This window comes from Vipera berus, assembly GCF_964194415.1.
Source record: "Vipera berus genome assembly, chromosome: Z".
Lineage (NCBI taxonomy): Eukaryota > Metazoa > Chordata > Lepidosauria > Squamata > Viperidae > Vipera > Vipera berus.
This window is the reverse complement of record NC_138205.1, coordinates 82,643,000-82,668,650: the sequence shown is the minus strand read 5'-3', so window position 1 is coordinate 82,668,650 and position 25,651 is coordinate 82,643,000. Positions and strand designations below refer to the sequence as shown.

At 38.0% G+C, this 25,651-nt stretch overlaps 1 protein-coding gene across 3 annotated transcripts in view; it reads left to right on the top strand.

Annotated features, from left to right (window-relative positions):
- The window catches only part of STT3B (STT3 oligosaccharyltransferase complex catalytic subunit B), a 66,576-nt gene that overhangs the window by 5,854 nt on the left and 35,071 nt on the right, over positions 1–25,651 (top strand). For 2 of the 3 annotated variants that reach the window (XM_081343505.1, XM_081343504.1), the window contains exon 2: positions 15,026–15,134. In XM_081343505.1, the coding sequence (XP_081199631.1) occupies positions 15,026–15,134 (109 nt within the window). Of the gene's footprint in view, positions 1–6,131; positions 6,380–15,025; positions 15,135–25,651 lie in introns of those variants that run through there. The other variant, XM_081343506.1, reaches the window with a different exon arrangement.

Genomic DNA, 25,651 nt, shown 5'->3' with positions numbered 1-25,651 from the left:
TTATGGTTAAAATAAACTACTGCAACACAAGCAGTGTATTCAGAGTAGAGTTCTGCTATTTCAGAGTTTTCATACCATAATCAAAATTTTCAAGAAATGTTTCTATTTGTCAATGTAATTCATCTGATGTACTAGTAGCTACATTATCCTATAAATGGATTGTAACACCAAGTATTGATATCTTCCTTAAATTCTACAGATTAAGTATATAATTTGAAGTATGCAGCCCATTAAAGCTAAACGATCACTGATAAGTCCCCAAGGTTCTACAGGACTCTGCTATGTGTCTCTATTTTAGTATTTATAAAATACAATTTGTTAAGTTAGAATTAAAAAATATTTTTCACAATTTCCTATATTCAGGTACAGATAGTACTACATTTTGTTTCTACATTATATTATTTTGTATTTCTGTATCAGAAATATTATGTTAATGGTTCATTCCTGCCCAGTCATTATTTTCAGCAATGGTTTGATAAATCATGGTTTATTGAAAATACATTTATGGATTGGCATAACACATTAAACCATAAATCATAGCTAACAGAATGATAGGTAGATTAAGAGTTCACACGCTAGGTAATTTGTAACATCTGAGAAAAATGCAATGTAAAAATTAAATTTGATTCCAAAATGTTTCTATACTTTAATTTTGTGTAGGAGTTATCCAGCACTACAATCTTAAATATATGGAGATTTCTAGATTTTTAAAAAATGTTTCTTTAACCATTTTTCCCTGTAATCATTTTAAATAATTAAAGACCAATTCCATGCAACTTCCCAAATGAAGGCATTTTATGAGTCATTTGAAAGTTTTGGGGTGCCATATATTGCCAAGGTCCTGATTTATATGACTGGATACTTTCTTGGTTACCCAGTGTGAACTTTGATATTACATTCCTGACATTTATTAATTGGAGTCATCTCATAATGCAGTCGGTGGACCAGTTCTAAGGAAAATGTACTTTCATAGGTATTGGGGATGCATCAGGGAGTAGACTTAACTATAGTTAGCCATAACAGTTAAGATACATGTTGATGGATTCTTTTCAGTAAACAATTCAATTTTAAGTAGAGATAGAACATTAACAGTGGGAAGACAGTCTAAGTTCCTATTACAGGAAACCTGATATACTAGAGATATTAGAAGAACATCTCTTGTTCATCTCATTGTCCGTATCTGAGAAAGTAATAGGTTGTTCAACATTGTTTCAACAGCTAAAGAATAGTGTATTCATAAATATTTTGGTCTTAAATCTTTTAGAGTGTTTTATATATCTGTAGGAAAAACAATCACAATGGAAAAAGAATCGAATAATAAGTAATTAGCATTTAGGTTAGCAATTCACAATTCTTTTCAGGTTAAGGGCTGACTGCCTCACTTGCTAAAAGCCACATTCCAAAAACAGATGGACCAAAACATACCCAAATTTAGTTTCATTTCATTTATTTTCATAACATTGATTTTAACAATTTTTGCTGTTCATTAAATTAAAATTGCAACTTCTGGAACTTTTCAGGACTACAAGATTTTTGAAGTCAGCAATTTGGCCTACAAGTCTGTGTATCTCCATAAAAAGCAAAGAGGAAACTACTCAGTTCTACCTATTTGAATTTTGATATTAGATAATATTATTTGTATTTAGAATAAAAAAAGTGTCACATGGAGTTCTCGACTGAGATACAGATTTTAAAATGTTCTGATCAAATTCAGTTTCTCCTAAGAATAACCAGTTTGCTCACAGTTTCAATTTGGAGGAAACAATAACTAATTTATATAAAAAAAATTAAAAGTGTTTCATTCTAGACCCCGCCTCCCCCAGATAGAACAAAACAAGCATCTAGGATCACAATAAATATATTCATGTTTAATTATTTTGATTGATAATGGGTAAGTTTGTCTTTGTAATTTGTTGTACAAGGAGAGTATTAGGTAGCTTCTATTTATTTTTAAAGTGAAAATGTTGAAAAGTTAACTATATTTTTATAATTAAGACTTGTTTCCTTTATAGTATAAATAAATAAACTTGTAACTATAAAATTCTTTTTTTTTTAATTTTCTTTCCCCAAAGCTGATCTCTATCTGCACTTCTGATTTTGAAATTTGATCTTAGTTTCTCTTTACATTTGCTATATGTTTGTGCCTGTGATGGTTGTTCTGAATAATTTAGATCTGTTATTTATTCTTAAGTAGGTGAATGTATCTTAAGCGAAGCTCCTGCCATTGATTCTTTTGTATTTCTTTTGTTACCATTCCATAATGGTTGCTTTTGAATGTGTCATAAATCATGATCACATTACAAGAAGGAATTTACTTATACTTTGACTAATCATAGTTTATGAAGTTTCCTAAGCAGCAACTGAATTAAGTTGGTTTGCTAATTGCAAATAACTTCAAACCATAGTTTATGAAGCTGACTTTTTAATTAAGTTAACTACTTCAGTTTCAGAGATAAGGTAGCCTATGGTTAATTCAAATAGAAAATTTCTAAAAAAACCTCTTGGATATACTTAATAAAGCAGTTGAGCAAACTGAACCTGAACTGGAGCATTTTCCTATGAAGATGAACTTCCATGTTTAAAAATGGTAGTTCATTCAGTTTTCAAAATAGCTGGTTTTGTAGAAACTGTTAATCAAATAAATAGTTAAAAGTAAGATGTTTCCATTGTCTTATCTTTTTTAAAAAAAAATCTATGAGATACATCTTAATAGTAATGGAAACTTTACTGATTGTTGCATCTCTGTATAAGTCAATCTACACGCGAATATACTTGACTACATCATGTCAAGTAATAAAACCATATTGTGCAATTGTACTGTCATCAGTTGTTTTTTAGTGACCATAGAATGTTATGAGCTAGTGAAGATAGTCAAAAAGAGTGTATGAAAATGATAAAAGAAATCACAAAAAAACAAAAATAGTGATAAGCTATTAGAGGAGAATAGCAATTTTGACAATCTATCAGATCACTTTACTGAAAGATTTGGAAGAGATGAATATTACCAACCAAAATGAACAAATAGTCAAAAATGTCCTTGAATATGCTACATCTATAGCACCACCAGAAAAACACTTTGTACAGTCAAAAATCTCTGATGAAATTATTGATTTAATGAAAAAATGATGGACAGTGAAGAATAGAAGAAGTTTCACTAATAAACTGGACTACATTGAACTTTGCAAGACGATAAAACATATCCAAGAAGAAACACATCAGTTTAACATGAAGCTTGTAAAAAGGCAATTGAATAAAACAAAGGGATTAATGGAGCAAAATGCAAGCTTATAAATAGAAGAAAGAAGGTGCATTAAAGCTTGAAAATGGTTCTGTTTATAGAATAGACAGTAAATATAATAAATTATTGGAAAATTCTATTCAGAGCTATACAAAGATCAAGATCATTTAAAAGTAACAACACCCACAAAAGAAAAAATGCCAGATATCCTAATGGAGGAAGTATTAATGAAAAATGGCAAAGCTTCAGGAAATAACTGTGTTATGGTTGAAATGCTGAAGGCTGGTGGCCACAGTTTACACAAGATATTAGCAAAACTATTCTCAAGATGTCTCGGAGAATTAAAAATAGCCAATGCATGGGAAAATGCTGAAGTGATTCTTATACACAAGAAAGAGGCCCAAGATAATTTAAAGAACTATTGCCCAGTAAGGCTTCCTTCAGTCATCTACAAGATTTTCACCAAGATAATAGCAAACAGAATATTGAGAAATTAAATGATGCACAGCCAAAGGAGCAGGCAGGGTTCAGAAGTGGCTACAATACAATGGATTACATCCAAGTTCAGTAAGTCATTAGAAGGCACAAAAAGTGCACTATGCCTCTGTGCATGGCTTTCACTGACTACAAAATGATTCAGTATTCCAGCAAGCAATAATTAAGGCATTGTTCAACCAAGGCATAGATACTGCTTACATAAACTTACTACAATCGCTATATGAAAAAACAGCGGCAACCATTTTCCTTAATGATGTTAAAGTGGAAATCAACATAGAACAAGGTGTATGACAAGGCAATACAGTATCACCTATTCTTTTCTCAGCCTGCCTTGAAGAAGTATTTCACAAACTAGACTGGGCAAAAATCAGTGGCGCCTATTTAAATCATTTAAAATTTGCAGATGATGTTCTCTTCTCACAACCCAGAAGAGCTACAAAGACTTGAGAGCTGCACAAAGCAGGAGAACCATTTGGCTTAAAAATAAACCTGAAAAAGAGCCAGGCTATTTGTAATAAATTCAGCAAAGAAGGAAAAAAATATATCTGGAGAAGAACTAGACCTAGTAGACTACTACATATGCCTTGGCCAATGGATCTCAGTGAAAAGTGATACAATAAAAGAAATTGAAAGGTGTGTTAAATGTGGTTGGCGGGTATTCAGCAAGCTAAGCATAACTTTCAAAAACAACCTCCCTCTGTGCCTGAAGAGAAAAGGTTTCAATCACTGTGTGCTACCTGCTCTAACATGCTGGTGAAACATGTACATTAACCTCACGATACAAAAGCTACAAGTGGTGCAAAGAGCCATGGAAAGATTACATGCTTAGCATTATAAGACAAGACAGAAAGACCTGCACATGGATTAAACAACAAACGAAAGTATATGATATCAGGAGAGTAAAAGAATTGAAATGGAAATGGGCTGGTCACATAGCAAGAAGGAGTGATGGCAGGTGGACCAAGGCAGTCATAGAATAGATCCCACTTGATAAAAAGAATCGACAAAAGAGACTTAAAACAAGTTGGATCGACAGCAAGCATTGCGGGCCCAGTTAGCAAAAGAAAACTCAGGACCGTATTGGTTGGAAACATGCAGAAGAGGCCTTCATCCTGCAGTGGATAGACAGTGGTTAAAATGATGATGATGATGTGAGCACCTATTTAGAATTGATCCCTTGATAGACCAGTTTCTAGTTAGCGATTACCTAAATCGTAAAGTTAATGAAATTAACATAATGTAACATTTAATTCTTCCATTATCCACATTTCACCAATATTTTGTAAATATAGAATAGACTGTCTTATTTATAGTGTTATATGTAATGTAACTGGACTGGATTTGTTCAGAAGAGATTATGAATACTGTACTTCTAACAGTCATGTAGAACCTATTAAGGTAGTTCATATTCTCTGAAACAATAGGGTGATTCTTACATTAACATTATTATGCTATAGATATGGATATTAAAAGCATATTACTACATGAAGTTAAAAGAGCTTGATTAAAATGTATAGAGGTAATTCTTGAGTTATGACAGTCATGGAGCCTGCGCAATACTGTCAGAAGTCAGACTGATTGTTAAGTGAATTGCCCTATTAACCATCCCCTCTATCCCTGTTCTCTCCAATGCATTTGTTGAACTAACACACAAATTGTAAAGTAGAGCATGAGTTACCTTGATTAGGGCAGACTCTAAGATGCCTAATCCAGGCACAACCTACTGCATTGCACCTCCCAAGGCCTCTCCCTACTCCCCGAGATACCCATGCTCTGCCTCCTGCCTCTAGGAGTACTCACAGCCCTTTGGGCCTCCTTCATACCCACACTGTCAGAGTCACATATCTACCTTTCAAAGTGCTCAGAACTCAGGAGGTCAGGGTAGGGAAGTTGAACAGGCCATTCTGTTGCTGGGCCATGTTGAAGAGAATTGAAGAGAAGAAATCCTGGCAGTTTTCTTTTCACCATTAGGTTTACCTTCCCTAACATTAGCTGTACTAGTGTAAAGCTGAGAGAGCTAAGACTAGCAAGAAAAGGGAAAATGACAGGATTGTGCTACATGGCCCAGCAACAGAGAAGACTATCCTTCCCTACCCCAACTTTATGGATCCTTTAAAAGGAAAGCAAGTGATTGGGGGTGGGGAGGACTATTTGGAACCTGGAGGGATAGCAAGGCAAACCTAGTGCCTATCAGACCATGGTGGGGGAGAAATAGGTGAGTGGGCGTGCTGTAGCATATCTACAGTTGGTCATAAGAGTAAATGACTGCAGGCATAACTTTGAAATGAGATCTTATGTAGCTTGGGGGGAAGGTTTGTAATTTTGAATGGTTGTTAGATGACCTGTCATAACTCAAGGAATGTATATGATTAGAAATAACTTGTTGGTTTCCCCAATTCATATTTTTACTATTATGATTTGATTGTTTATGTCAGTTTGTACAATAACAGAACATTGCCATTTTTTTCCAGAATCCTCATTGCAGTTGATAATTTGTTGCTTCTTGAATTTGAAGTTCAATTTCAAACACAGGTAGCTTAAATGTGTTACGGTAAGACAAAAGCAGATACTGGCAACTGAAATCAATCACCCATCAAATTCTGCAGCTGTGACGAAAAGAATGCAAAGACCAATTTGATGATGGTAATATAAAACCGTATCCAGATTAAATTGTGTCCTCTTGATCATGTATGATGTAATTTTGAGAAAAATATTGAAGTTTCTTCCCACTTTCAAATTGTAGATGTTTTATACAAGTTGACAGAACTTACCGTATTTTTCGGACCATAAGACGCACTTTTTTTCCCAAAAGTGTGGGGGGGGAAACAATGGTGCTTCTTATGGTCCGAAGGTGATCCGTATGGCCAGCTCCAACCTCCGCAAGTGGAAAGTAAGGGAGATTGCCAGGAGCACGAATCGGCACGTGCTGAGAAACGCCGATCTCACACTCCTGCACTCTCCCTCGCTCGGTTTCAGCTTCCCTTGCTACAAGAGAAAGCAGGCTGAAACCGAAAGAGGCAGATTGCCAGGAATGCGAATCGGCTGATCTCGCGCTGCTGCAATCTGCCTCGTTTCAGCCTGCTTTCTCTTGTAGCAAGGGAAGCTGAAACCGAGCGAGGGAGTTTGCAGGAGCGCGAGATCGGCCGATTCGCATTTCTGGCAATCTCCCTCACTCCGTTTCACACACGGACCATTTCCTATTGCACAAAGACCAGCAAGGTGAGTGGCTCAGATTTTCAGTGGGAAAACGAGTGAAAGCAAACAGGGCCAGCTGCATTTCTGAGAAGAGATCCCGTTTAACATCTGGTAAACAATCTGGAACTGCAATTCAGAGAGAAGGAAGTCTGCACATCACAAGGAGCCATGTTGTGACTCAGGGCCAGCCTGTGGGTCCGACAGCCGGCTCCGATGTATCGGAGGACTCAGATGTGGGGGAGGAGGGAAACGAACCGGCTGATGATGATGATTTGGAGGCTTTGCAGAGCCCTCAGCCGGGGACCTCTTCTCAGCTGTGTGAGCCCGAGAGTGCGGAGGATGATGACCCACAGCTGGCCCTGTTCAAGGACGCCCGACGCAGGAGGCAGACGAGCAGGGACAAACAAAGAAAGACTATGGGACTCCTCGGGAGGAGGCACAGGGAGACCACGCCCTGAGCTCTCTATAAAAGAAGTGTTTGGGGAGGGGCTGGTTGCTGAAAGCAACTTTTTCCGCTTGAGAAGACAAGCTCTTGTGTTTTTGTTAACTGCGTAATTAAATCTTGGCAGAAGCCTTTTAGCCTTGGACGCTTTCCAGACTCTTCTTTTGATTAGGGGTGCGAGAAGAGGGCTGGTTCAGAACAAGCCACAAGTTTGTTTTAAGTGACAAGCAAAACAAATGAGCCTCAGTAAGTTGGGCCTGACTGGTAAAAAGTTCCCAAACTGTCCCTAATCTAGTTAGCTAAGTTTCATGTTCTTTTCTCTGCTGGGAAGAGTATGGAAGGAAGCCGTCAACCAAGTGAACTTTAAAAAGGGATCCATGGTTTTGTTTTGTTTCTTTAATTCCAGACAAAGTGAAAATTCTCAGGTTACATCTGCAATGGTGACAAACCACAAGCCATGCTTGCTTATAAACGTGTTAGCGGCCCAGCCATAGTTTTTGTCTCTACAAGACCCCCGCTGCAATCCTCTCTCGTAATTTCTCTGGGATGCAAAATAAAGAGTTGCTGGTACCCCATCTTGCGGGATTAGGGAAGGATAATTCAAACAATAACCCATGTAAAGTATTTCGAGTAACGCTCAGCATTGCCTGAAGTCCAATCCATTTAAAGGCGACTGGAAGGAAGGAAGGAAGGGACAATGGGAGAGGGAGGGAGAGAAAGAGAGAGAGAGAGAACGAGAGGGAGAGAGAGAGAAGGAGAAAGAATTTTTTTCTTGTTTTCCTGCTCTAAAAACTGGGTGCGTCTTATGGTCCGAAAAATACGGTATTCTCTTTTTTATTGGTTTTTATAAGGATGGGGAGGAAAAAAGGGGGGGTGGGGATTGGGGTTGGAATACAGGGAAGGTTGGGCTAGGGGTTAGGGTTTCCCTCGATAACATTCAATGTTTGGCAAACAGCATATTGTCTGGTTACATGTATATAAATGAGAATATTAGAGTTAATGATTGATAGCAATAATAAATATAGTAAATTGTAATAAAAAATATTAAGTTTTCAATCCATAATATTTTTCTTAGTAAAATACATTCAGAAATACATATCACTTTCCTTTCTCTCTAATTTGGTTATCTAGCCATTGATAAAATTTAGTCCAAGTTCCAGGGCTTTTTTTCTCATAGAACGCTCAGAACGGAGTTCCGGCACCTTTTTTGGATGGAACCTTGTAGAGTAGGCAAGGCGGGTTGTATGACATGTGTGAGTTCCATCACCTTTTTCTTTTATAAAAAAAGCACTGCCAAGTTCTATAATAAACTGAATCCTCTTTCTCATTAATCTCTAAAGTTTATTCATTCCTGCACAATCTAGTATTTTCTTTAATACTTCTTCAGATGGTAAATTTTCATTTTTCCAGTATTGGGCAAAAATAATTCTCACTGCTGTTAATACATGTAATATTAAATAACCGCTCTCCTTGTCATAGGACCTATCATTCCTAGCAAGAACAATTCTGGTTTAAATTCTATTTGTTTTTTAATCATCTTCTCCAACCATAAATGTATCTTAAACCAAAATCTTTTAGCTTTAGGACATGTCTACCAGATATGGTAATAAGTACCAGGTCTTTGACTACATTTCCAAGAAACATTTGAGGTGTTTTTAAACATTTTCGTTAATCTCACTGGTGTCATGTGCCATCTATAGAACATTTTATACAAATTTTCTTTATATGATACAGCTTTAGTTAGTCTAATATTTCTGTACCATAATTTTTCCTATTCTTCAAGCTCCATAGAATGTCAGACATTTTTGCCCAAGTTATCATTGTTTCTTTGACTTGTTCTTCCTCCATCTTTAAATTAAGTAAAAATCTATAGAGTTTTTTGATCAGCTTTTCATCTGTTTTTAACAATATAAGATCCAGTTCTGTCTGTTCCTTGTAAATGCTGTTATTTTCATGTCTTTTTCATATCTTGTTTGAATTTGTAGGTATGACCACCATGCTAGGTTAATACCTTGTGGCTGTAGATCTTGTATAGATTTCAATTTTCCTTCATTGTCCAATAAGTCTTTGTATGTTACAAGTTTCTCATAGTTAATCAAATTTGGGTAAGCGAAGGCTTCCATTGTTGAAAGCCATTCAGATATCTGTTTTGTTCTTTTATTTTTTCCCATTCTAAAAGAAGGGCATTTCTTATAACGTGGTTCTGGAAGTATCTGTGTGCTTTGTTCTTCCCATACCATAAGAAGGCATGCCAGCCAATCTGTTAAGTCATGCCCCTCCAGTATAATAGTCTTTTATTTCCACATTAAAATAGCTGCTTGGTAATATAACTTCCAATCTGGGAGTCTAAATCCTCCCCTTTCTCTAATGTCTTGTAGCATTTTCACTTTAATTCGTGCTTTTTTTCCTTGCCAAATAAATTTTAATACTGTAGTATTTAGTTCATCAAAGAAGGCTTTTTCTAATTTTACCGGGATGGTTTGAAATAGAAAAAGTAATTTTGGTAAAATATTCATTTTAATTGTAGCTATTCTCCCCAGCATTGACAGTTGGATATTTTTCCACTTTTCTAAATCCAGTTTTATTTGTTTTAATAACTTTATATAGTTATCCTCTTGTAGTTATACACCTTGCTGTTAGATAAATTCCCAAATACTTAACTTTTTTAACTATTTGAAGATTTGTTTTTCTTGTAAGTTGTGTTTTCTGTTTTTCTATTAAGTTCTTTGTCAAAACTTTAGTCTTTTCTCTATTTATCATCAGGCCTGCGACGTCTCCATATTGTTCTATTGTATCCAACAATTTTGTGCTTGTTTCCAAAGGTTCTAATATAAAAACCAAGTCATCCGCAAATGCTTGCAATTTGTAGTTTTCACCCTTAATCTCTAATCCTTTAATCTCACAGACTTGTCTAATATTTCTATTCAGTACTTCCAAGGTTAATATGAGTAATAGTGGGGATAGGGGACATCGCTGTCTTGTGCCCTTTTTGATACTGAAATTTTCTGTATAGCCTCCATTTACAATTATTTTGGCAGTCTGTTTATCATAAATCGCATGAATTGCATTCATAAAGTTTTCCCCAAAGTCCATTTCAATGAGCTGCTGAAACATAAATTGCCAATTTAGATTACCAAATGCTTTTTGTGCATCAAGAAATATCAACGCCACCTGCTTCCCTGGGTGAGCTTCGTAGTACTCTAAAACATCCAGAATTGTTCTTAAGTTATTTTTTATGTGTCTTTTTGGTAAAAACCCATTTTGGTCTGTTTGTATAAATTCATTCAAAAATTTCTTAGTTCTTTCTGCCATTATCGAAGCAAAGATTTTATAATTTACATTTAATAAGATATTGGTCTGTAATTTTTTATGTGTGTCAAGTCTGTATCTTCTTTGGGTATTAAGGTAATATTAGCTTTAGTCCATGTCTTTGGTATTTTGGTTTCCAGGAGAATTTCATTGCAAAGATCTTTCAAGGTTGGAGTTAAGACATCTTAACTTAAAAAAAAAAAATCTTGCAACGCAGTGTAAAATTCTGCAGGTAGTCCTTCTGGCCCTGGAGTCTTATCTCTTTTTTTTGCCTTTTTATAGCTTCTGTAATCTCTATCATTGATATTGGTTCATTTAATATATTGCAAATACTCTGGGGGACTTTTGGCAGGTTTGCTTTTTTTAAGTACTGCTGTATTCAGAGACTTCCTTTGCCCTGTAAAGTCTCATAATATTCTTTAACAATTTTTTTCATTGCATCATTTTGAAACTGTATTTCTCCTTTTGTATCTTGTAATTTTTTTATCATTTTCTTTTCTTTTTCTTTTTTCAGTCTATATGCTAACCATCTGCCTGGTTTATTAGCGTTTTCAAAGAAGTTCTGTTTGGCCCGTTTAATCTGTTCGGCCATTGGTTCCATCTGAACTAGGTTTAGTTTATGCTTTATTATTTCCATTTGTTTTATGAGTGTTACTTTATCTGGATCTATTTGTAGATCTGATTCTAGATTTCTAATTCCTCAAAGTTAATTGTAGTTATTTCTTTTCTTTATTCTTCTTAGCAATATAAGTTATAACCAGGCCTCTAAAGTATGCTTTAGCAGTGTCCAAAACATTTTGGAGTGATTTTTCTTCCTTCTTGTTTATTTTGAAGAAAAATTCCATTTGTCGCTAGTTGTAGAAATTCTTTTTCCTTCAATATCGATTTGTTGAGAGACCATCTAGGTTTCTTCTTCATTTCTTTCCAAGTTATTTTTATTGGATTATGGTTTGCCCAGTCATTAGTTTCAATTTCCACCTCTTGAATCATCAGTTTCAGGTCCAACAAAATCCATATCATGTCAATTTCTTGACCATGATTTATGTCTATTTGAGTAAAATGTATATTGTAATTTCTTTGGGTTTTTCCTCTCGCTATATGTCTAAAATCCTGAATTCTTCTATAATTTTTGAAAATGCTCTAGGTAACAGATTTCCTCCTTTCCTTCCTTGCTTAGCACTTTTATAGTCCAAAGTTCCATCCACTATTGTGTTAAAATCTCCCATTATACAGAAGTTTTGGTAGTTTAGATCTAATATTTTCTTGCGGAGTTAGATAAAATTGTTCTTGTTTGTCATTTGGTGCATATATTCCAATCATTAATATCTGCTTTTGGTCCATCATAATTTCCATCCTTAAGATTTTCCCCTCTTCATCGGCGTAGATTTGTTTGGGAGTCATCTTTTATATAAAAAGTGACTCTTCTTTTGAGATGCCGATGCAAAGAAAAGTTTGCCAGTTTTTGGTTGCTTTAGAATTTTAATATGTTGCCTCTTAATATGCGTTTCTTGAAGACAAATTATATCCATGTTTAATTTTTTTAAACATGTAAAAAAAATTCTCCTTTTTGAGGGAGAGTTTAAACCATTAATATTTATTGATAGTATCCCAGTCTCCTCCATCCTTTTCAATTATATCTAGGTCTTAATCTCCTAGTCGATCTTATCTGTCTCTTGGTCTTGCTCCTTCTTCTGAATAGGAGGCTTATTCTCCTGAACAGGAACGTATTCTCTCTTAAAAGCCATATTGGTAGTTCTCACTTAATCCTACTTGGATTGGAATTTCCATTCCTAAGCAAAGTGGTCATTAAGACAGTTCCAGTACCCTCAGTTGCAATCATTAGGCCAGAACCATGTAATTGTTAGGCCATGATCTCAATAACACGCATGCTTGCAGCACCGCTTGCCGAACTAGACATGGCCTCCAATGGCCCTTCCAAGGCCTCCAACAACTTGCTTGCATGGTAGCCTCATGCTCATTGCCTTGGACTCCCGTCTGTTTCCACATTACTTATGTGCTCTGAGGTTTAAGAGAAACTAGGACTGCCAGGATTGCTATTGCTAAGTAATGATAATGATAAAGAAATGATAATTGTGTTGCTTAGTGATAGCAATCTTCATCCCAGTTGCTGTTTAACCTGAAGTTTACATGCAAACATAAATTCCTTTCTTGTTTGCGGAACTAGTTGCAGTTTCATTAAAGTTGCAGGCCATTAAATTAGTTTTGTAAACTCAGAATCTTTTCTGTCAATTTGACCTCTAAGAATCAGTGTCTAGCTTCTAGAACAGGGGTGTCAACTCGCAACATCACGTGATGTATCTTGACATATCACAACTTTCTTGCCATTGCCGGCCGTGGGATGGGGGTGGTTTTGCTATGATGTATCCGGCACGCAGTTTGACACCTCTGTTCTAGAACAATTCTCGTTGAAATCACTTTGGAATTTGGCAGAGTTAAATCCTCCCTGACAATGTGTATAATGCTGTTAAATTTTCTGCTGCAATTCAATTAATTGGATATAAAGTTTCCAAGTATTTAGTTGTATTTTGCCTCAGCATAATGTTTTTGTTGAAAGTATTAATATTTGAGAGTTGCTTATGAGCATGATGATGGGTTGTTTAATTTACATGTGTCAGAAATGCTTTATTATATATATAATTGTCACGTGAACTTTAAAAATATATTATCACCTTTTCTTCTAGCAAAAAGCGATGTTTTTAAACAAACTGGGATTTACACAAATCTCTCTCCATCTACATATACATAAATATATACAAATATACATACATATATAGACGATGCCTCAATGTTGGCATGAATTGTTTGAAAATAGAGGTTAATAAACTAAGGTAGAATGAATGAACAGCATATCAGAGCTTGCATACTTATAAAGGAAGGTGCTTCAATAATCCAACTAGCTCTATGAGACCGTTGCTATAAAGAAGGACTTTCAAAAGAAGTTTGATATGTCTGGTTTTCAAAGAATGAAAAAAGGCTAGAATTCCCTTGGGTATTCCTTAAATCTTGTTCTTAGGCATTCTATGTAAATCTTGAAATCAGTTGTTTCCCATTTCATTTCGTGTTATCTTTAGAATAACTCTTAGCTTTATTTTTACAAATTTATTTTTTGTTAAGAGAGAGACCGCTTTTGGATTAAGGTTTTCCTTTGTCTAGCTTTTCATACATCAATATTTTTTGTGAAGTAAGTTTTACACTCACTAGTGTGGCATGTTTCCTTTGAGCCAAGTGTAAGCTAGAATTTCAGTAATAGTTGATTTGATGTTACTTTGTAATTATATTAAAATCTTGTCATTCTTTACTGAGAACCATGTTATTCCTTCTATATACTTTCGAATTGGCAGCTTCTGCCTATTAAAATTAAGCAGTATCGTTATCCAGATGTTTGCATTATAATTCCCATCATGCCATGCTTCCTTAGAATGTTAGTTGCAATCCATCATGCTAAGGGGGTTATCAAGTTTGGAAGATTCGTCTTTAATAGCTATTCCATATTCACTGTCATAAAAGCATCCATACTGAAAAGTACAGTCTAAATTCTATTCGGGCAAACTAATATTTTTTGGTAGTTAATAAAATCTAAGAATCCTACATACTTGAAGTCTTCCGTGAATATCTTGATTATTTATAATCAGATTTGATTTTTAATCGTTAAAAATCTAACCATTATATAAATCTGTAAAAAATTCCATAAATATTAAAGTAATTAATTGCAAATAGTAATTCTAAATTTATCATACATTTAAAAGTGAATTAGACTTATAGCATTCCTTTTTCCCTAATAATAATCATCATACAAACTGATATTTGTAGGTTAAATATAAAGTTATATATAAAATCAAAACATAGTTGCGTATTCATTCCTCTTTAATGTCATGAAGCATATAGATATTTTAGAGTTGGAAGCAAAAAAAAATGATGAAATAGCAAATTTTTTCCTTTTCCCATTTAGTAAAACAGTAAAGATTCTAGAGCTCTTCTTTAAAATTGAATAGAATATTTATTCATATATACGTATACAAGAGTGTCTATACGGGTGCCAATAGCAATTCAGTCATACTAATAAATACTGCCTTTTCTTTTCCTTTGACTCAGTATTGATCCTGATAAACTGCCTGTGCAAGACCCTTAAGCTTTCTTGAGAAGATTTTGGAAGTGGTTTGCCATTGCCTGCTTCTAGGCTTGGGAAAGAGTAACTGGCCATGTTTTATTTTGATGTTAGAAATTCCAAGCATTAGCTCCCCAAAGAGCATTATATGAAATTTGAACATTTACCTGAAGTTAATTAGTAGGGATTTTTTTAACATCTGATCTACTTTTTCTAGGTTTAACTACAGATCAACACATCATCTTGCATCACATGGATTTTATGAATTCTTAAATTGGTTTGATGAAAGAGCATGGTATCCACTAGGAAGAATAGTTGGTGGAACTGTGAGTATCAGAAAAAATATTCAAGTTCTTGACATAAATCTCTATTTAAACTTTTTATATTACTATTTCAATTTCTAGTTTGCAGTCAAGAAGTATATATGATACTCAGTTTTGATTTTTTGTAATTAAATCAGATATGGACTCAAATGTCATCCATAACAAATATTCCTTTAAAATGAATTTTAAATTTATTATAAAGATGTTAAAAAATTTGCTCTCACCTCCTAGTTCACTTGTTATTATCTATTCTGTCAGATCTGTTAAGACATCAAACAAAGTACAACATTCCTTCAATGTAGATGGTAACAATACTTCAAACATTTAAAGATTTGAATATTAGATATTTCTTAACATTGCTATAAAAGAATGATTTGACTACAGTATCTCTCACCTGACTAAACAGCACAGTTGATTGATTTAGTTGATCAGGCTAGTTAGACCAGGGCTTTTCAACCTTTTCACTGATTGTACCACTTTTAGGATATGGCAACATCTGAGTACCACCAGTCACCTAGCAAGGTGTCAAAAACTTGGATGACCAAAAGGTAGTCCTCAACTTACAACAGTTCGCTTAGTGACTGTTCGAAGTTACAATGACACTGAAAAAGTGCCCCCCAAGCCACAGCCGAGCAAGACACCTGTCTGCCCACCCGGCGGCGCTCTTCCTCCTGTCTGAGGTTTCATTGTTGTGAGCATTTCTGTTGAGGATTGGCAGCGGGAATGGGGTGGGGAGGTGTTTGGTTTTTATTCCCCCCCCCGGTCTGCTAGGTGGTTGCAGCAGGTTTTGATCACTTCACATGACTCTGGGACACTGTGACCATCATAAATATGAATCAGTTGCCAAGCATCTGAATGTAAATCACAAGACCCTGGAGATGCTGCAACATTCCAGCTGATCGGTGCTTCTTCTGGGCTCAGAAGCGCCAGAATCAGCGCCGAGCTCCAGCTGAAGCATGGCGCTGATCCTGGCGCTTCCGCTGAGCCCTGACAGCCCTGCAGCTCCAGCCATCTCTTGCTTAGGCTTGTGTGGTGCTGCCACCGGTTCAGCTCATTCCCCTCCCCCGCTACCATTTTTCTAGGATGGTCACATACCACCTGCCAGATGCCAATGTACCACAGGGTGGTACCTGTACCACTGGTTGAAAAGCCCTTAGTTAGACAAAAATACCTTCCATCCTTACATTAAATATACATTTCTGATAAAGTTGCATGCTTTATGGAAAAAAGCAACCACATCAAATGGAAGAAGTATGCTGTTTCTCAGACTGAATAGTAATATAGTTTATCAACTACAGTAATTACAGCAACTCAGTCTTTAAGCGAAGTGGTTACCAAGTAAAATTGTGACTGCTTATGACCTTATTTCAATTTTCTATAGATATGTGGTCATAAATGCAAGGATTGGTCAGGAAGCTCCTTTTTTTGTTGTTGTTAGCTGCGAAGTCGTGTCCGACCCATCGCGACCCTATGGACAACATTCCTCCAGGCCTTTCTGTCCTCTACCATCTTCTGGAGTCCATTTAAGCTCACGCCTACTGCTTCAGTGACTCCATCCAGCCACCTCATTCTCTGTCGTCCCCTTCTATTGCCCTCGATCTTTCCCAGCATTAGGCTTTTCTCCAGTGAGTCCTTCCTTCTCATTAGGTGGCCAAAGTATTTGAGTTTTAGCTTCAGGATCTGGCCTTCTAAAGAGCAGTCAGGATTGATCTCCTCTAGGACTGACCGGTTTGATTGCCTTGCAGTCCAAGGGACTCGCAGGAGTCTTCTCCAGCACCATAGTTCAAAGGCCTCAATTCTTTGGCGCTCAGCCTTTCTTATGGTCCAACTTTCACTGCCATACATTGCAACTGGGAAGACCATAGCCTTGACTATACGCACTTTTGTTGACAGGGTGATGTCTCTGCTTTTTAGTGTGCTGTCTAGATTTGTCATGGCTTTCCTCCCCAGGAGCAAGCGTCTTTTAATTTCTTGGCTACAGTCCCCATCTGCAGTGATCTTGGAGCCCAGGAAAATAAAATCTGTCACTACCTCCATTTCTTCCCCATCTATTTGCCAGGAATTGAGAGGGCTGGATGCCATGATCTTGGTTTTTTTAATGTTAAGTTTCAACCCAAGTTTTGCACTCTCCTTCTTCACCCGCAACAAGAGGCTCTTTAGTTCTTCTTCACTTTCTGCCATTAGAGTGGTATCATCTGCGTATCTTAGGTTGTTGATATTTCTTCCGGCAATCTTAATTCCAACTTTTGATTCATCTAGCCCTGCCTTTCTCATGATGTGCTCTGCATATAAGTTAAATAGGCAGGGCGACAGTATACAGCCTTGCCGGACTCCTTTCCCAATTTTGAACCAATCAGTGGTTCCGTGTCCAGTTCTCACTGTTGCTTCTTGGCCCGCATATAGGTTTCTCAAGAGACAAATAAGATGGTCTGGTACTCCCATCTCTTTAAGAACTTGCCACAGTTTGTTATGATCCACACAATCAAAGGCTTTAGCATAGTCAATGAAGCAGAAGTAGATGTTTTTCTGTAACTCCCTAGCTTTCTCCATGATCCAGCGTATGTTGGCAATTTGATCTCTAGTTCCTCTGCCTCTTCGAAATCCTGCCTGTACTTCTGGTAGTTCTCGATCCACATACTGCTGAAGTCTAGCTTGTAGGATTTTAAGCATGACTTTACTAGCATGAGAAATGAGTGCAATGGTGCGATAGTTTGAACATTCTTTGGCACTGCCTTTCTTTGGAATTGGAATGTAAACTGATCTTTTCCAATCCTGTGGCCACTGTTGAGTTTTCCAAATTTGCTGGCAAATTGAGTGTAGCACTTTTACTGCACTGTCTTTTAAGATTTTGAATAGCTCAGCTGGAATACTGTCACCTCCACTAGCTTTGTTGTTGCTCAGCTTTTCTAAGGCCCACTTCACTTCACATTCTAGGATGTCTGGCTCGAGGTCAGTGACCACCTCATTGTGATTATCAGGGACATTAAGCTCATTCTTGTATAGTTCTTCTGTGTAATTTTGCCACCTCTTCTTAATCTCTTCTGCCTCTGTTAGGTCCCTGCCATTTTGGTCCTTTATCATGCCCATTTTTGCATTAAACGTTCCCTTCATCTCTCCAATTTTCTTGAAAAGATCTCTGGTCCTCCCTATTCTATTGTTTTCTTCTATTTCTTTGCACTGTTCATTTAAGAAGGCATTCTTATCTCTTCTAGCTATTCTCTGGAATTCTGCATTCAATTGGGCATATCTATGTTTTTCTCCCTTGCCTTTCGCTTCCCTCCTTTCCTTAGCTATTTGCAAAGCTTCCTCAGACAGCCATTTTGCTTTCTTGCATTTCTTTTTCTTTGGGATGGTTTTGGTTGCTACCTGTTGTACAATGTCACGAACCTCTGTCCATAGTGCTTCAGGCACTCTGTCTATCATATCTAATTCCTTAAATCTATTTGTCACCTCTACTGTATATTCAACAGGGATATGATTTAATTCATACCTGAGTGGCCTAGTGCTTTTCCCTACTTTCTTCAGTTTAAGCTTAAACTTTGCAAGGAGAAGCTCATGGTCTGAGCCACAGTCAGCTCCTGGTCTTGTTTTTACTGACTGTATAGAGCTTCTCCATCTTTGGCTGCAGAGCATATAGTCAATCTGATTTCTGTGATGACCGTCTGGTGATGTCCATGTGTAGAGCCGTCTCTTGGGTTGTTGGAAAAGAGTGTTTGCTATGACCATCGTATTCTCTTGACAAAATTCTATCAGCCTGTGCCCTGCTTCATTTTGTACTCCAAGGCCAAACTTGCCTGTTATTCCGGTTATCTTTTGGCTTCCTACTTTAGCATTCCAATCCCCCATGATGATAAGGACATCATTTTTTGGTGTTAGTTCTATAAGGTGCTGTAGGGCTTCATAGAACCGGTCAATTTCATCCTCTTCAGCACTGGTGGTTGGGGCATAGACTTGGACTACTGTGATATTGAATGGTTTGCCTTGGATTCGAACTGAGATCATTCTGTCATTTTGAGGATTGTATCCCAGTATTGCTTTTCCTACTCTTTTATTGACTATGAAGGCTACTCCATTTCTTCTGAGGGATTCTTGCCCGCAGTAGTATACCTGGTGGTCATCTGAATTAAATTCACCCATTCCTGTCCATTTTAGTTCGCTGATACCTAAGATGTCAATGTTCAGTCTTGTCATCTCTTGTTTGACCACGTCCAGCTTTCCTTGATTCATGGATCTTACATTCCAGGTTCCTATGGAGAAAAAATCTTTACAGCATCGGACTTTCCTTTCACCACCAGACACATCCACAGCTGAGCGTCCTTTCGGCTTTGGCCCAGTCGCTTCATTCTTTCTGGCGCTACTAGTACTAGCCCTCTGCTCTTCCCCAGTAGCATATTGGACGCCTTCCGACCTGAGGGGCTCATCTTCCAGCGTCATATCGTTTTGCCTTTTGGTACTGTCCATAGGGTTTTCATGGCAAAGATACTGGAGTGGGTTGCCATTTCCTTCTCCAGTGGATCACGTTTTGTCAGAACTCTCGGCTATGACCTGTCCGTCTTGGGTGGCCCTGCACGGCATAGCTCATAGCTTCATTGAATTACGCAAGCCCCTTCGCCACGACAAGGCAGTAATCCATGAAGGGGAGCTCCTTTTTATCATCCTACTAACTATGAACATTTACTAAATGAGGACTACCTATACTAATAGTAATCACTAGTTTACTAACATATTTCACAAAATTCAAATACTATTTACAGGATCCTTTTATGGACTGCATTATATTCATAAATTTCTTAACTTAATTTCTTAAATCATGAAATTGTTTTTGGAGATAATTCAGATAAATATCTTAATTTAATATAATCTTTCAAATAGATCGTGTGGGTTGTTTTCCTCTGAAATTACATCAGAGGGTTTTAACTTCTGAAGCCTTTTACAACATATGGCTATACAATATAATGTTGTCGACAGAGTTCCCATGTATTTCTAAGAAAAAGACAGTGTTCGCAGCAATCAAGCTGAATTATTTTATTCCAGATGTCCAGTGAGAGCAGTGAATGTAAAACCTCCATTTGCATCTTGTCATTTTAATTCAGTTTCATGTATGGATTCTGCTCCTGGACTCTGGAAAAGCTTTTAAAATTAAGCTGTAGTCTTCAGGGAAGAGAATTAAGTTGATGTTTCAGTCTTCCTAGTCCATTTTTAGTATTAGTTTTAGTATTATTATTACAACCCATGAAGTATATTCCCCAAATATCAAATGCCTAAATAAGGAGTATTTATAATATCCTTACGTAGAGCTCCATCTGCTTCTGTCATTGCAGTTTGACCACATAAAAACAGTCCTGATTTGGGCCAGACTTGGCTCTTCTGCAAATTAGGCCCAAAACAATACTCTACTCTTTCAAGTTTACAAGTTATCAATTTTTCCTGACATGGGATTAAAATACATACCAAAATTAGGTACCAAGCTCTAGCTCCAGTAATAGGAATAGCTGTTGGTTCCCAGAACCTGTGTGCCATTGGGCCTTTTGATGACGGGAATATTGAAACAAAGCTACAGTGTCTGTATTTGGATTGGTGTATTTGGATTGGTCATTACACCTTTTTCTTCTCAACAATGAACATCTTTCCTTAAATTTGAATCCAAATGATTGCTAAGTGAATACATGACTGAAAAAGAGAGATGCTGCCAGGATCACTAGTTACTGTATATGATTTACATAAAGTTCTGTTTAATGTCCTGAGCCAGCCCCTTCACACCACCACATTATTTTTGCCCCCTTGCAAAGTGGAGAGATTGCTTAAAACGAACTACCATGTCTCTGTTTTTCTCCACAGTACACGGTATTCCTAAAAGTGCTAATCATGTTAACAAAGTTAGTATCTAGACTTTAATTAGTTAATTAGAACACTTTGGCCCCTCCAGCTGCTATCTGAAACTGACTAGATTTTAAACAATTCCATTGTGAAGGTTTTTGCTATCAGGTACATGAAATTTGTTTTTAAACGCATGCATTGGTTGGAAAATGCTTTTATTTTTTAATTTACATTATATTTGCAAACAGTCACTAAATGAGAAATGGTTGTAGAATATTTCTCTGTGCAAACTGCTTGTCTGTTACAATCAGTAATATTTGTTAATATAGTCATGCGTTCTGAAGTGTTTAGACATAAAGTATAATCAAAACATTTTTTGCAAACTGCCATATTTTTTTCCTGACAGTATGTTTGATGAGGTATAATATTAATTCTGAAGGAAGGAGTGGAAATAAACTAGAGCTCAGAAGGATTTATAACATTTTCATTGATCATTGTGTTCATGAAGAGGAAAGTAGATTAAAAGAACAAAACAATATTACAGCTGGGAAATATTCCTTTAGCAAGAGAATGAAAAACCTTAACTCTGTGGCACATTGAAACAAAACTTAAATTTGAGACTTCATTTGACAGAATGCTTAATAAAAAAACAAAGAAATTTGCACATGAATACGCTATGCGTGTGTGTGTGTGTGCATATGCGTGTACCCACACTTTTTTAGATTTTGTGCTTGAGACTGCATTGAGAGTTCCAACAAGCAATGATGCAGCATTTGGATATTTAACATCTTATTTAACATCTCTTATTTAACCTCTCTTATATTATTACTATAGAGATTGTCAGTGCTATATAAAAGTGTGTGTGTGTGTGTGTGTGTGTATAGACTAGAATAATAGACTAGAATAAAACTTGTATTAAATTTTACAGCATTGAAAATAATTACATGCCAATTGCCAAGCATCCAAATTTTAATCACATGACCATGGGGATGCTGTAAGAGTGATAAGCGTGACATATGATCATAAATCTTTTTTTTCAATGGAGTTGTAACTTCAAATGGTCACTAAACAAATGGTTGTAAGTTGAGGACTACCTGAATCTAAAAACATAATCCAAAAATATTGAACCATTTCTTCGGCCATTAGGAGATCCATGAAAAGAAAGAAATGGATCAATAAACCACAGGTAAAGGTAAAGGTTCCCCCACATATGCGTGCTAGTCGTTTCCAACTCTAGGGGCCGGTGCTCATCTCCGTTTCAAAGCCGAAGAGCCAGCACTTGTCCGAGAATGTCTCCATGGTCATGTGGCCGGCATGACTAGACACCAAAGGCGCACAAAACGCTGTTACCTTCCCACCGTAGTGGTTCCTATTTTTCTACTTGCATTTTTACGTGCTTTCGAACTTCTAGGTTGGCAGAAGCTGAGACGAGTAACAGGCACTCACTCTGTTACGCGGCACTCGGGATTCAACCCGCCAAACTGCCGACCTTCTGATCGACAAGCTCAGCGTCCTAACCCACTGAGCCACCGCGTCCCTAAACCCACTACTACCAGTATGGTAATATATTTCCACACTGGAGGGAGATCAGTGATGAAATTTAGAAAAAAATATCCTACAATCCAGCCACTTATCAGGGATTTTTGATCTCTAACATATAGGCCAAGAAGAAACAATCCCTAATTTATCTGTGGATGCAGGGCCACCAAAATTTTCTCAGGGCTCTTAATTGAGTACTGAATATCCCCCCATCTCCTACTGTTTTGTGATATATTTCATGGTATAGCTGTGCTAGCCCATCCCTTAAAGGCACATATAAATGGTGCAATAGCTGCCCCCCCCCTCCCCACGCTATTGTGAAAGGCAAATCTGTACCTTGGAGTTCCTTGAGTTTATCCATCAGGTCCTAGCACAGGGGTGTCAAATTGCGGGCCCACAGGCCAGATGTATCATGCCAAAACGGCACCCACCCCTTTGCCAGCAATGGAAAAGAAAGTCATGTTGCAACATGTCATGTGACGTTGCGAGTTTGACATCCCTGCCGTACCATCTGTGTTACTATAGGATTCAAGGTAGCTTAGTTGCAGTTGTGTTGCTGGGGGGGAGGGAATGTGACTGAGGAATCTCATGCTCCACTTATGTGAGAGGGCATCTGGAAGCTTGTTCTGGGAGCCTGGAATATATGAGATGTCAAATTAGGAGAAAAAAATGTCCAGCAACTCTTTTTATGGTCTGTATGAATTTGCTTAGGATGGGCTGCTATTTCCAGCAGGTGTCCTTATAGTTGAAAGGCAATTTTTACTGCCAATAGCTTTTTATTGATAATGTCATAATTTAATTCTGAGTGCTCTCAAGCAAAATGCACATAGACATAACTACCTCTCCTTCTTTCTCTAAATTGCCACATCTGATGCATCTCTCTGCACACCAAAGGGATGAGAGGGGTCAGGATGATAGGGGAGGAGTTGAGAAACAAAGAGCTGTTCAAACTCTTGAAATGTCACTTATTCTTGGGTTGAGCAGGAGAATTGCCAGCCTTTTCTCAGAAATTATAATAGTGGTTTTGCAAGCTCAGCAAAATTAGGGATGAATCTCCTGCAGAAGTTAGCAAAGTTTAGAAAGCCCCATATATCCTTTGTATTACATGGGTGTGCCATGATAGAATAGACTAGTCCTTTGCTGGATCAATTTGTATGCCTTTTGGGGATATTCTGTAACCAAAATAGTACAAGCGAATCAGATTAAATGCACATTTTTCTAATTTTCCAAAAAGCTTGATAATCTGTAATTTTTGCAATACGTTTCTGGCATGGATTACATGCAAGAGGGATCTTTAGAATAAATTAACATGTCACCCAAATAGATAATGTATGTATCAAAACATCTTTTGAAAGTGTCATTCATAAATCTAGAAAAAAAACAGCCTTACAGTTAACTTGGCTGAAATGGAGCATTGTATGTTCAATCTTTCCATATCTTATATCAGTGATGGCGAACCTTTTAGAGACCAAGTGCCCAAACTGCAACCCAAACCCCAAAACTTATTTATCGTTGGGTGCCGGGTGGGCGTGGCCCAGTGGGTGGGTGTGGCTGCAATGGTCATGGCAGACTGGGTGTGGGAGTTGCTCGATGTTGCTCATGGGGGGGATGCCTGTGGGGGCCAGGCAGTGTTGGAGATCCAGGGGATCTCTGGCGGATGGGACGGTGGGCAGGAGGCTCATCCTGCGGGATGAGGTAAGACCAGGCAGGGGGTAGGGCAGGGGTGCCATTGCTGCAGGGCAAGGCAGGGACCAGGGTGGCTACTGCCTGACACCATCAGCCCCTGCACACAGCGAGCACATGGAGGCCAAATGTGTCCATCAGCAGCAACAGCCTGCCACCCCCTTGACTGGCGCACTCTCAGGCTCTGCAGCCCACTGCAAATACTGGGCCAGCCCTCCAGCAACAGACGGAGTAGGGAAGGAGAGATCTGGTATACCAGTTTCTTACTGACGCCTGGCTTGTTCTGCGGCCTCATGGCATTGCGCAGGAGGCAGCAAACAGCTGGTTTTGGCGTGGCATGGAATTTGCCACCTCGCGTATTGCGCCCAATACCTCTGCAATGTGGCTCGGCTGAAAGTGGCCGTGGAACAAGTGGGGCAGGTTCCCCCCTCACCTGCCCATTCAGCTACAGCTTTTGTGGCTCTGTCAGAGAAGAGAACTTTGCAGCTCTGCTTACAGAGCCACCAAAGCAGAAGGTGAATTGCCAGAGGTTCAGGGAAAGAGGGAGGGTGCTGAAGTGGGCGGTCAGGCCATTGGCAAGAGCAATGTGGTTGAATGGAAAGCGGCCTCAGAACAAGTGGAGCAGGTAAGAAATCCTCGCTCCCCCCAGAAATTTTTTATTTTTATTTTTTATTTATTTTTATTATATTTGTATACCGCCCTTCTCCCGAAGGACTCAGGGCAGTGAACAGGGCAATACATGTTAAAAAACAAGAATACAAAAGTTAAAAAAGATTAAACAAGATGCCCAAAAACTATAACAATAAGTTAAGTTAAAATACATAAAAAACAATAAAACCCAAACCCATCACCCATCAGGCCAGGCCGGCTTGTTCGAACAGGTAAGTTTTTAGATCGCGCCGGAAGGAGCGAAGGTCGGGCGCCATCTGGAGCTCAACCAGAAGATGGTTCCATAAATCCGGCGCGCCCACAGAGAACACCCTCCCCCTGGGGGCCACCAGTCGACATTCTTTGACCGGTGGCACCCTGAGGAGGCCCTCTGTGGGAGCGCACTGGGCGGAGGGAAGTTGATTGCCTTTCTTTCCTTACCTGACTCCCAGCCCTGTGCTATTTCTCCTTCACGATCCACCGCCACCCCTTGCAAGAAAAAAGGAAAGTTTTTTTGGGGGGGAAGGTCAATCAGTCAGTTCCAACTTCTTGTGAAAGATTGCGAAGTTGGAATTCATTGATCTTTTTTTCCCCAAAAATTTTTCCTTTGTTTCCTTGCACGCTTCAGCACCCTCTCTCTCTGAGCCTCCAGCACTCCGCCTGCTGCTTTGGTCAGTCTGCCAGCCCCCACCTCAACGCCCTGCCCACACGTAGCACGGCCACCCCAGGGCTGCAGGGGCTGACCTAGCATGGGATCGGCACATGCCCCACCCTCTTGCCACCATGCAAGGTTGCCACGCCCGCCCCCAGATGCCCTCATCTCCCCCAAGCAT